General features: G+C 47.1%; 1 protein-coding gene across 4 annotated transcripts in view; it reads left to right on the forward strand.

Annotated features, from left to right (window-relative positions):
* The window catches only part of ILDR2 (immunoglobulin like domain containing receptor 2), a 39,419-nt gene that overhangs the window by 16,449 nt on the left and 10,554 nt on the right, over positions 1-12,416 (forward strand). For 2 of the 4 annotated variants that reach the window (XM_048293642.1, XM_048293637.1), the window contains exons 4-6: positions 4,056-4,112; positions 8,745-8,891; positions 9,621-9,797. In XM_048293642.1, the coding sequence (XP_048149599.1) occupies positions 4,056-4,112; positions 8,745-8,891; positions 9,621-9,797 (381 nt within the window). The remainder of the gene's footprint in view (positions 1-4,055; positions 4,113-8,744; positions 8,892-9,620; positions 9,798-12,416) is intronic. The other 2 variants (XM_048293640.1, XM_048293641.1) reach the window with 1 other exon arrangement.

Here is a 12,416-nt window from a genome sequence, read left to right on the forward strand (position 1 = left end):
CTGGGGAAGTGTTGATGCACAACCTCAGACCACTGTGCTGCCGCCTTTGTAACCTGCTTCCAGTCCCCTCGTCCTAGCCCAGCCTACTCCTGGTTATTTATTTCACACCGATTAGAAGTGCTACTTGTTGCCAAGGTTTTTTGCCCCTCTTTTCCTCCTTATTTGCCAGCGACAGCCACACGCTGGTCACAAAGGAGACTGGTGTGATTAAAAGACCTCGGTTACTGAGGTAGCCATGGCAACAGCCTCCTTGGAGGTCTTTGTTGCCTGCTAAAACTTTGATCTCCGAAAGGGGCTGCTGCTGTTTCTCCGTCCAATTGAAGAGAAGGATGGGAAGAAAGGATAAAGTTTACTCCGAGCAGAGGGAGCACGGAGGAAATCATTGCAGAGCCATGCTCCCCCAATAAATCTCACAGCAGCTGCCTTGGAAAAGTATCTGATTTACAAGGGCCACACTTCCTTTCCTATGCTTTCCAGCCTCTCCTCAGGGCAGTGTCCCTTGCCAGGGCCCTCTTGCTGTGGCATGGCTTGGCAAAGTTTTCCACCACTGAGAAGGAAATAATTCCCTCTGTAGTTGCTGTGTCCTGTGATCCCACCGCAGCAGGTCGGGCTGCGGAAGCAGCCTTCAAACAGGAAAACAGTTCAGCAGTTACTGCCATAGCTACCCAATATTTATCGCATTTATGCAATTGCCAGTATTTACCATGTTCCCACATTTACCCAATTGCCATGTTTCTGACTGCACCTGCGCCTACTTTATTCATGCCACCATTTCTTTTCAGCTGCACCACTTACCCTAATTATTTTTGTGTCTCTTCTCTGCAGACTCTCTGCTAATTGTGTGCTTGACTCCAGGTCTTCCCTGCTCCGCTGCTATTTGCTCACTGCTCTGTCGCCTGCCTGCCTCCTGTATATTAACTCCTGTCCTCGCTCGCCTCTGCTGTGTGTCTGCACCTCTTGGAGCTGCTCTGCATTCCCTCAGCTTTTTCTCTCCCATTCCTCCTCCTGTGCTCTGCCAATGCAGATGGGGAGCTTGTGAGCTCCGTTGCATTTCAAGGCTCGCTGGGGCCTGGGGCATGTGAGGTGCCTGGTGAGAGGCCACTATGGGCAGGTAAAACCCTTCAGCAGCATGATGGGAATAGAGATGGCACATGTCCCAGATCCCTGCAGAATGAGGACAAGCTCCTAGCTCTGACATAGTCACCCGGGACAACCCTGGAAAACGGGGCCATTGTCTATTCCCTCTATCCCGTTGGTGGTGAGAGCTTGCACAGAGGACATGAAGCTCTTGTTGGGTGGGGGCACAGATCTGTGACTCAGCAGCGGTGCCCAGCCATGGCTTGGAGTGCCTGCAGCCCTTTCTCAGGTGGGCAGAGCTGCCGTGCAGAGGTGTTGTGGCCAGATGGTCTCTTGGCAGGATGTTTTACTGAATTGTTTCTTCCCCACCAACTGCTATCTAGCCCCAGCCTCCACTTTAAAATTTCCTTGAAAAAAACTGCGAGCCACCCTGTCCCTGTGCCCGCTGGCTGGCAGGACGGGGTTTTGCTCCACTTGTTGCTGGCAGCAGCTGCAGAGGGAGGAAAGGCAGAGGGAAGAAAGTCGCCTTCAATGAGGGACAGTGGCGGGAGCCTCCCGTTGCTGCGGCAACCGCGGGCAGCCTTAGCCTGTTGGATTCCCTGAAGGAATGGTGTGGGGAAGGGTTATCAGGGGATTAATCCAGCCCAGGGTGGGGAGGGGCCCGAGCTGTGGAAAGCTGCTGGGGCCACCGCAGTCCAGGGGTGGGCATTGTGCTCACTGGCTGTCAGCTGGGCTGGCAAGGCAGGCAGAGTTCAGGCTGAGCTGTGGTGGGATTTGCTGCTGCCTTGGGTCCTCCCAGGCTTTGTGCATCCCTGCTGGAGGCTCTGGGGCCTCCAGGGCTGTGTGAGTCCTGTTGGTAGGGCAGGGATGCAACTTCCCTAGGCAGATACTCTGACAAGCCAAGTGAGGCTGCATGAGCAGGGAACTACTGGCTGCTTGTGGATACCACAGAGGAGCTGCTTTGGTTGTCTTTGTTTTTACCAAGTTCTCAGGCACTGTTATATTAAGGGATGGTTTTTCCTTGTTGGACATGTGGTTCCTCTTGGAGATCAGAAGGTACCCAGCACTAGCAGGGTTCGAGGCTCTCCAGGTAGGTTCAAATAAAGTGGGCACCTATTTTGTCAGTGACCATTGGAGGAGTTTCTGCTGTTTAAAGGTGTCTGTTCCTTGCCTTTTTTACCACAAATAGAAGCCCTAAATTAGCTGTATCCCTCCAGCCATTTATCCAGTGGCATTTGCTCTCACAGTAGGGCTGCATGTGAGCTCGTGCAGAGGTAATAACGGCTGGGGGGTGAGCTACATGCTCATGTCTGCCCATATTCTGCATGCATGTGGTTCATGTGGGTGCTGTTCACACAGGCACACAGAGGACTGCGAAAGAATTGCGTGTTGTTTTATCAAAATAAGGAATATGTTTAATATGCACATGGAACATAACGTGCTGATTGTGAGCAGCTTGGACACTTGATCCTTCCAGGAAATGGACTGCAAAGAACATCACGGAACTCTTTGTAAATGTAGATGAAAATGTTGCAGCAGACTGGTGGCAAGAGTCTCCTCCCTCAAAATGGTAGATGGGGAGCAATTATGTGAAGCATCACCATGCTATCTTTTGCTAAGGATTCAGGACCACCTCATCAGGATGGGCGTTCCTGTGAGTACTAGTCAGCTTTGATGAGTTGCAACTGGCTGCCAAGCACTGCCTGCAGTCACAGTATATTCATTATGGCTCCAGCAGGCTTCCTTGTGGATTTTTGATCTCTACAGAGTCTCTGCTGAAGCACTGAGAAAAAACGGATGGTGGGAATTTGATTGTAATAAGCTTCAAGGATAGACTAGAGGCCAAGGAACTTGGGATCCACTTCATCACTGTGCCTGAGTGCTGTGTAGTGCAGGACCTGAAGGGCATGTGGGGAGGCTAAAGGTAGCTTTCTGCCACTTTTGCATTGGCTTACCCTTAGCTGCTCCTATTGTGTGTCTCTCTTCAGAGTGCAGCTCTCCTACCATATGCATGTCTTTAAAAATCCCGGCATGATCCTGGGGCTCTATGGAAGAGTTCACAGCACAGCTGCACTTAGGGCTGTTCTGCCAATGCACAGGTGTGTGTAAATTACAGCTGAGCCCTGTGCAGGATGTTTGCTGTGTACTGGAAATATCCCAGACATTGTGTGCCAAAGCAAACAGGCACCAAGCTGCCTTTGGGCTTGGAGTTTGTTTGTTTGTATTTGGTTGTAAATTATAAATTTCGAAGTTGACTTGCTTTTTTTTCTTTTTTTTCTTTTCTTTCTTTTTTCTTTTGCAAAGTGATCCCACGAATTTCTACACGAATCCTTCCCTGGTTGGTTTGCTTCACTTGAGAGTTGGCCTTCGTCACACAGTCTCACCAAGATGCTTGTGCATCTCCAAATAATTAGCATGTATGCACAGCATTGCTTTGAGGCTCCTTTCCTGGAGTTGTCTGTGCACTCACAGAGCCCCGCACAGAGAGCAGCATTCATGGGTTTTGGAAGCACGTGGCTGATTTATCAATAGCCTTGGGTTAAAGATGTTTCATATCTGTAGAAACTACATCAGTATGTTTCAAAAATAAGCTGTGTCCTTCTGTTTAAGGGCTGTTGTGCATTTCCAGGAGCTTTTGCATGTGTAGAGCATAACTCCAGAAAGATGTTACCATGTAACCATGCTAAAGGGACTCCTTTTACTTGTTGTTTTGTGCCTAGATTGGAGGAGCTCTGTTCCAGATTCTTTCCCTCCAGCTCTGCTGATAAAGATAAAACGCAAGGACACAGAAATGGCAGAAGTGCAGAGGCAGACACCAGGCATCGAGCAGGATGACATCTGTGGTTGATAGGAATTCACATAACGCAGAGTGCAAGTGGGCTGATGAGGAAGGGAACTAGAGGCTGAGGCAGGGGCTGGGGAGTGTGTTTTCCTTGCAGTAACCTCTCTCCTTCTTCTCCTCCTTCTGTCTTTTCTAGGCAGGACAGGGCTGCTTGCTGATCTCTTGCCCAGTTTTGCTGTGGAGATCATGCCAGGTATTCAGTCATTTCACCCTTCAATCATCCATTCCTCTGTCATCTTGTCTGTTTATCCTTCTGCAGCATCTTTGTGTGGTTTATGTTTCACCTGTATGTGTGTTTTATCTGAGAATTTAAAGAGAAAATCCTATCACTTAACTGGGAAAGTTCTGGGTTCGGATCTGAGAGAGCTGATGCTGGGCCATGCTGGGAGCCAGCACACAGAGATGGTTGATGTCATGCCAGGATCAGTGTGAGAGCAGAAATGCCAGAGCTGTTGTGGGCAGGTTTTCTATCAAGCTCTCTGGTCTCCCCCTGCTAGCACAGAGGAAGCTGTGCTGCAGCCTGTGAGACCTCACAGCCCTGCATGGTTCTGTGTGTCAGCTGCTCCTGTGCAGCCACTCAGCTCCCCAGACCTGGCCCGTGCTACTGCTACACCATCACCACAGATGGCAGCACAGGAGGTGCTAGGAATGGAGCATTGGCTAGCAACCCATCAGTGGCACAGCTCCTCTTGTGCTGCATGGCCAGGCCATGATCTTGGTAACACCAGGTGGCTGGGCCCGACGCGAGAGCTCTGGGCCCGACGTGAGAGCTCCGTGCCTGTGATAAATCCCTTGCTAGCCAAAACTACTGAGAGCCACCAGTTCTGGCACTCCTTGCAGAGGAGACAGAGTGCAACAGATTGTTTTTGAAAGGGAAAAGCTGTGAGAATATTTAGCCCTCGAGTCATCTGATCATTCCCTGGTGGTGCCCGAGGAGCATTTCTTTCACACGTTCGTGCAAAAATGCAACTCCACATAAATGTGTGAAGCTATTTTCGAGCCTGTCCCAGAGATGCAAACGGAGAGAAGGCAGACACTCACCCACCTCCCGTGTAACCCAAAGCTCCCAAGAATTCCTGCATGGCAGGAGAGGGATTGGTCTTTTCAGCATAGATAACAGTTGATTCTCTATTGCCTAACACTTTTCCTCCCGCTATTTAGAATTTTACTGAACGGGTATAAAATTCTGGTGTGTTGGGCAGATAGCTTTCTGGTACCCTCACTGCATGGGTAGACAACAAGAAAGTGTAAGATGCAGCAGCAAACCACATTTCAGCTGTTGGTGTTGCCTGCTATCTGAGTAAACAAAGGCAGATACTTCTGCAAGCACACACCAATAGTTTCCAGACAGTGAGGACACAGAGCATGTCAGCTTTCTCATCATTTGGATCTCAGCATTACACAGTTGTATCAGGAATTGGTTGAATCCTAGTTGTGTGCATAAAGGAAGAACCAGCAGGCTCTTTTAGCTGTTTCCTTACCCTCATCAGAGAAGGAAATGGTCTGACTTCCTCTGAAGTAAAATTCTGACTCACAGGTCCTTGTGGCTGGGACACTGATTTCAAGCATCCACTTTAGATGCCGAGTGAGTATCCTGCAATGTGCAATGTACACGCTAACCTGACCCCCTTTTGTACTCCTAGAATATTTTCAGGAAGACCACAGATACACTAATAATGGACTTGCTGTCTGCTTTTTCCTCTACCAGGCTTTTATCCTTTATGGAGTGGTTGTGAACTGTTCACTAACAGCTCTGGAGATCTGACATCTGAGTTTCATCAGATAGCTGTGGCTGGCCACTTGTGTCCCGCAGTACTGTTTCACCTCCTTCTCTGTGTCCATGATGGTCGTAGAAAACAAGATGAGAACACAACAAAAGAAAAGCCACTAAGCTGTTGCTTAGATTGGCATAGATTAGGAAGTGCAGGACTGGAACGGATAGTCTGGCTCCCTGTCTTGCATTCTATCCCCAGCACCATGTAATTTCATCCTTTCTGAAAGTTTAGCAAGTTTAGGAGTGATCTGGGTTTTGCCTTTCCCGTTGGATCACTTTCTTTGATGGGTTTCTTTTAGCTTCCCTCTACATCACTGATCATCTATTTATGTCCATTTATGTAAGATCTTTAACTGCAATACCTGCTTTTCCTCCTGCATTTATCCTCCTACCATATTTACAGGCAGAAGCTACATCTGCCCTCAACCTTCTGTTTAACAGAGTAACTTCAAACTCCCCTGCTGCGAGGCAGGCTCCAGAGTCCCTTCATCCCTCAAATCCCTCCTTTCCATGGGCTCTGACCTAAATTCATCTTTTCTGCTGCAAAGATGGCCAGAGCTTAAACATCAGTAACTTCATCTGGAGTTACCGGGAGAGGAGTGCCGGGCTCTCGTCGCCCCGCCATGGCGCAGCCCCGGGCGAGGGGCCGTGAGGGCGGCACGGGGTTTCCCCAGCCCCTGCTCAGCCTCGCTCCCATTGGCTGCTCTGTGCTCCCTGCGCGGGAAGGAGCCTCGGGCCGGGACTGGGAGAGTTCCTGGGCAGAGCCCCGGCCGCGGCTGGGGAAATGAGCAGCTCTCAGACACCTACCAACAGTCCCTCCCTAGAGATTGCCTTTCCACCGGACTCCTGGTTTGGTATAGGCGTGTTACAGTATCCCTGCTGTAACAAAGGAGGCCTTATGGGATGGCATTGATATTTCCTTAATGCTACTGGAAATTCTTCCCGTATTTGACCTAGAGTGACATTTGTCATTTTTGGTGGCTGTATTACATGAGTGGTGACAGTAAGCCTTTGTATACTGGATCATTTCTCTTGTTCTTTTCAACCAGTGAAGTCTTGTTCGGAACAGAAATTGTTCTTCGTCTTTGAACCTGTGACTCTGAAAGTGTTGCTGCATACCTTGAAATTCAGGAGAATGCTGCATTTCACATTTCCTACCGTAGGCCTTTCTGTAACATGTCCCAGCCTTTAGTGACAATGCATCCCTACTGCTTACTGTCATGATCTATTAACACATTCTTATTTTCTGTGTCAAGATAATTAATGAAATTATTAAGCAAAACAGCTGCTAGAAGCAGAACTTGAGGGACTGTGTCAGCAATCTCTCACCTCTTGCTTTCCCGTTCATGAATGCTTCCCTTCTGCCATTTCCTTACTTGTTAACTGAATTTTTCTCAGCATATAGTAAATTCAGCCCCAAAAAATTATTCCACGGGGACCAAAATTAACTGCAAATTTAAGTGAAAGTCATCTGTGTCAGCCAAAAAAGAAATAAAGAACTAAAAAAAAAAAAATTTCACACTTCTGAAGTGTTCTGATTTGTAGATGCCAGATCTTTGACTGATATTTTTTAAAGGAAATTTTAAATTCTAGATTTAAAATGTCATTTTAAAAAAGGGGAATTGTTTGTAAAAGAGTTAAGGAGAATTCCAACAAAGTAAAGAATCATACTTTTGTTCAAACAAAATGCTGTGGATGGATCAAAAATGACACTTCTTATTTTTGTGTTGTATTAAGAACGACGAAAAATTCCATTTTGAATGGTCCAAGGGAAACATTTTTCCTTGACTTTTTAACTTAGCAATACAGGTGAGGGTGCTGCACTGTTTTTCCAGTGTGATTCTTCATGCACATTGCAATCCTTGTATCAATACCTCTTCATGTCAAATAATAATGTACCAGGAGACTCTTTAGTGAACTCTGGACTTCTCTTTGGAAATAGTGGTCTGCTGCTTTTTTTCCTCTGGGGTGGGGATAAACCCTTTCCCACTGCAAAGCAGCCCCACCACATCTTTATTTGCTTTTTTGCTGTTTTTCCAGAGTGGTTGAGTAACCACCTGGGTACACCTGAAGTCTTTACCCACCAGCAGTCTTGCTTCAAGATAGGTTGGTGCATTTCTCTGACATAAAACCAACCCCAGGCCTCCTGTATGTTCAGAGTCTTGCAATTTCTTGGTCCAGATGTGTTCACAGATCATCCCCTTAGTCTGTGGAATTCCTATGTGGCAGTAGGTGCTGCCCTGGCACAGGCTGAGCCCTGCTCCCACCACCCCTTCTCCCACCAGATTTTCCAGTAGCAAAGTTTGAGTAAAGCTTTTCTCCCTCCCCTTCCCCTTCAAGCCCCATCCTGGTTTTTGTGAGCCAGCTCTTGCATGCTTTCATTTGTAGGGTGTTTTTCAGCCGCTCCCTTTTGGGGCCTGGCACACATCATCTGAGGCTTCAATGGGGGAGAAAAAAAGTGGTTGTTAGGTTTCCTGGCTGGCTGTGGTGCCTGAATAGGGTGTTCGTTCGGCACATTCACAAGAATAATTGCATGCGTAGGCCTCGCTGGGAAGGGGCAGGCCTGGCTCGTTTACTGGGCTATTTATAGCCTGCTTTTCACCATCGTATGTCCCATTAAAACCAGAGTGTGGGTAGGGAACAAACACATAAGCAGGGCACGAACATGGCCAAGAAGAATGAGTCTTTGATGAGGTCCAAATGCTAATGGAGCACGTCCTGCAGCATTGGCACAGGTCTGCTGTGGGGTGAAGGGTTTCTGGCCGGGGAACCAGAGTTCCTGCCTCTGTGCTGCTCGCCTCTCAGCCAGCCAGAGATGCTGCCGGAAGGGACCACATTCGTGTAGCTCATTTCTCACTGTCGTCTGCCATTTCTGCTTCGACACAAGAGGAGGAGTAGACCTAGTCCTGGACCCATGGGGAGTCGGTCCACTTCTGTTATTCACCTGTGTGTTTTGTCCTTGTGCTCTCCGCTGAGAGGATGTTGCTGACGTTCCCTTCCACAGCAGTGTGCAGTCCTGTAAGTATCTCCCTTTCTCCCCTTGTTTTCCAGAGTGGGTCTTTGTGGGCCTGGTGATCCTGGGGGCGTTCCTGTTCTTCCTCCTGGTGGGGATCTGCTGGTGCCAGTGCTGCCCACACAGCTGCTGCTGTTACGTCCGCTGCCCCTGCTGTCCTGAGTCCTGCTGCTGTCCCCGGGCACGTGAGTGACCCTCTCCAAGCCTGGTGCAAATCTTCTGCCCTACTACTTCTGCTCCCTGGCAGAACAGGAGGAGAATCTGCTAATATTGCTTCCTTTGCCCTGAGCACTTTGCTTGGCTAAAGAACTGGTTCTTAGGGAGTGAAGCATCTGACCTATTACTCAATGGTTGAATGCTCAAAGTTAATTACAAATGTAATTCCCCAAGCCCTCCCTGCCTTGGCAGCTGTGCCTGCTTCTCCAAAGTGTCATGCTCCCGTTCCAAAGTTGTTGTTGTGTCAGTGAATGTTGTGGGTCAGAGCTAAGAGCATCCTGGGAGGTTTCTTCCTGGCAATGCAAATCAGCTGTCTTCTACAACAGTGCAAAATCCTTGCAACCCAGCAGGTTCCTGGTCAGGCTCAGTCAGATCTGTCAAGTTCCATGAGCCTCATCCTGCTGCTTGAGTCATCAGTTATTTTTAAAGCCGAACTGCCACTAGATCGTGGCAGCAGTAGTGCTGGCTGTAACACTCTGAGTGTCTTTCTGGGCCTCTCACAGTGCTGTGTGCATTTTTTAAACTCCCCTCAGTGCCCTTTAAGGCTTAGAGAAATTCAGGCTGGTCCTTGTTAATTCATTTGTCTGGTTGTCTCCTGTGGAGTTGCCACCAGTGTTGGTGCAGGTTTCATCCATGTGTCCAGTGAGTCTGTGGGGGGCTGGTGTGTGATGCTAACTCTTGTTCTTTTTCTTTTTCAGTGTATGTAGCAGGCAAAGCAGCAAAAGCTGGGTACCCTCCTGCAGTCTCTGCCATGCCAGGTCCATACTACATCCCCAGTGTTCCTGTAGCTGGTGTCCCATCTCCTGCTGTGCTGATGGATAAGTCACACCCCCCTCCCTTAGCCCCAAGTGAGGCCAGCGCAGGAAGCCAAAATGGTAATTTGCAGTGCCAGGCACAACATTCAGTCTTCTTACTGGGAGTAGGGCTGGGAAGGGGAGAAACAATTGTCACTGATCTAGTGGTGTGAAGAGAAGAAACACAGGGAAACTGCATTTTAATCCTGTCTCTGACAATGACATTTGCATTAGGGCCACATGGTCTAACTTTTCTAGGGCCATCAACACAGAGTCAGTTTGTGGGATCAACACAGAGTCAGTTTGTGGGTGCCTAATTAGGTCAGCAGGGAATGGGAGGCCCAGTTCCTGTACAGGACCCCTCTCTTTACTGCTGCAGATGTTCACTTGCAGAGGACAAAAGGACAAAGATGATTTCAGGGGAGCAGAGGCAGGAGCCATTTTCCCCTTAGAGCTGATGCCTTGCAAGCTGCTTTCTCTTTGTAAACTGTCCTTCCAAGCCTCTGTAGGGCGCTGCTTGGCCTCTGGCAGCAGTTTTTGCTGCAGCATGTTTTACTGTTGCCATGGCATTTTGGGCAAAGTAACCTATTCCCTTGATATTTCTGCCCGAGAGCATTTGGGGCTGGACCCCGTCCTCTACTTTACAGAAGTCAGTAGGTCACTTTTTTGTTCAGCCTTTGCATTTGTGAAATGTGAGTGATGAAAGGCTTCTGACTAGAAAGGAGTTGTGGATCAGTGTCAGACCTAGAGTGTCAGTGAGATGCCTCTTGTCTTGGTGAGGGTCACTTCTGCTGCCTCAAAGGAAGCTGCCATCAAGGAAAAAAGGGGGCAGTTATTTAGCCACATGCATTTCAGGATCAGAGCGGCTGTCTAAATTCAAACATTATGCAGCAGAAATGACTCTCACCAATGTAGAGTCATCACTGACCCAGCTACTTGTCTGATTTCAAAGCACCACACTAAGTATCAGTTGTTAAATTAACTCACAGCAGACAGTGTGTTGATAAAACACATCTAAAAGACAAGATTAAGTAGCATAATTAATGAAGCTTCTGGAACAACCCTACACATGCTTCTGCTGCCCCAGTCAGTATATTAACCTTTCTGGAATTACAAAAAGTATTTTCTTTCCAACAATCGTACTTTTTTTTGGCCACTGGAATCAAAACAGAGCTCTGGAATGGAGCATTTTGAAATAGGAAATAAATCAATCACTGATCCAACGCAGAACGTATCCAATTCAAAAACCTTTGTCAGAAAATGATGAATGACACCCCAGTGCTTAAAGTTCTTTCTCCTGTGAAAAATGTCACTGCACATAGAGTGTGGTATTGGTTGTGGGAACTCCAGGGATTTTTTAAGAGTCAGATCACAGCTCCCAGTCTTGTCTCTGCTAGCAGAGCACAAGTGCAGAATAAAAACCAGTGGATACGTTTGGTAACCAAATGGAATGGCTCTTAGGATCCCATGATCCTTACACAGAAAGATGTATTTAATATATGATGCATCCAAATCAGGTGTTTGGATTCAATCCCTCACCTCAGGACCTTACAGGAAGTAGTGCGTATGGCAAATAAAAACATTATCACAGAGTTCTAACCTTTGTGGCAAGACAACAGAGATTCTTCAGGTTTTTTTAAAATTAGTTAAACTTTTTTGCAATAATGTGGACAAACCCTTAGTCGGGATCATGAACGTGTTGTTCAAGGTGCTCAAACTGTGGAGCTGAGGAAGAGTTATAGCCTGTACTCTGTTCTTTTAAGGTCCTTCACAATGCCAGAATATCCCCTAATGGCAGGCTGTAGAAGAGAAAACATTGTGTGGCTTTTCCAAGCTAGTTATTTGCTTGTTGGCCAGGCAGCAAGCTAAACAAAACAGGTAATGGTTGAGTTTATAATAAAAGCCTTTCTCAGAAGGAGCAATAAAAAGCCTCTGTGTCCTCCACACAGCCAGTGTAGGTCTGATCTGAAACCTTCTATCTTTGTGGCTTCAACCTTTCTGTCAAGTCCATTTAAAAAAATGGGATCAGAAGTGCTGGGGAACAGAGACTGGAGAGTTCTGTAATTCTAGCTAAAAACTACAGCCTTTGCCCTAGATAGATTCTGTGCTTATAAATGACCCCTGTGAGGGGATCTAGTGAGCAAACTTGTGCATGAGGATATTTAGAAAATTTGTCTAGGCTTACGTAAAAGCCATGTGGCAAAGCTCAGATTAAGCTTAGGAACTCTATATTAAATTTAGGACTGAATAGGGGAAAAAAACCCCCCATTTAGCTCTCTTATTTAGAAGAGTGTTGACAACACATAAGTTAGGATTTATTCTCTATTTTAAGTGCAGTGGTTGCCTAGAGGCTCTTGCATAGATCCCTTAAACCCTGCATACAGGGAAGCTTTTGGTCCTAGATCTTTAACATGGGAAGTGTATAAGGATGAGACATAATTTACTTCCTAAACATACTTGTCTGAAAAAAAGGTAGTGGTGTCCTTTCTGAGGAGGGAGACTGCTTACAGTTTTGGCTGACTTGGTTCCACCTACAGAAGAATAAAAATAGTGTCCAGTTAAATACAAATTAAACATTAGAAATTTATGAACTGTTCAGGAGAAGAAAATATGGTCTAACAGGGAAGAATGTTCCATTCCTTTTGACTTCAGTGAATGGTTCTGCACATGTAGGCAACATCTCTGCATCTTTATTTCTTT

This window comes from Corvus hawaiiensis, chromosome 2 (genome assembly GCF_020740725.1).
Source record: "Corvus hawaiiensis isolate bCorHaw1 chromosome 2, bCorHaw1.pri.cur, whole genome shotgun sequence".
Lineage (NCBI taxonomy): Eukaryota > Metazoa > Chordata > Aves > Passeriformes > Corvidae > Corvus > Corvus hawaiiensis.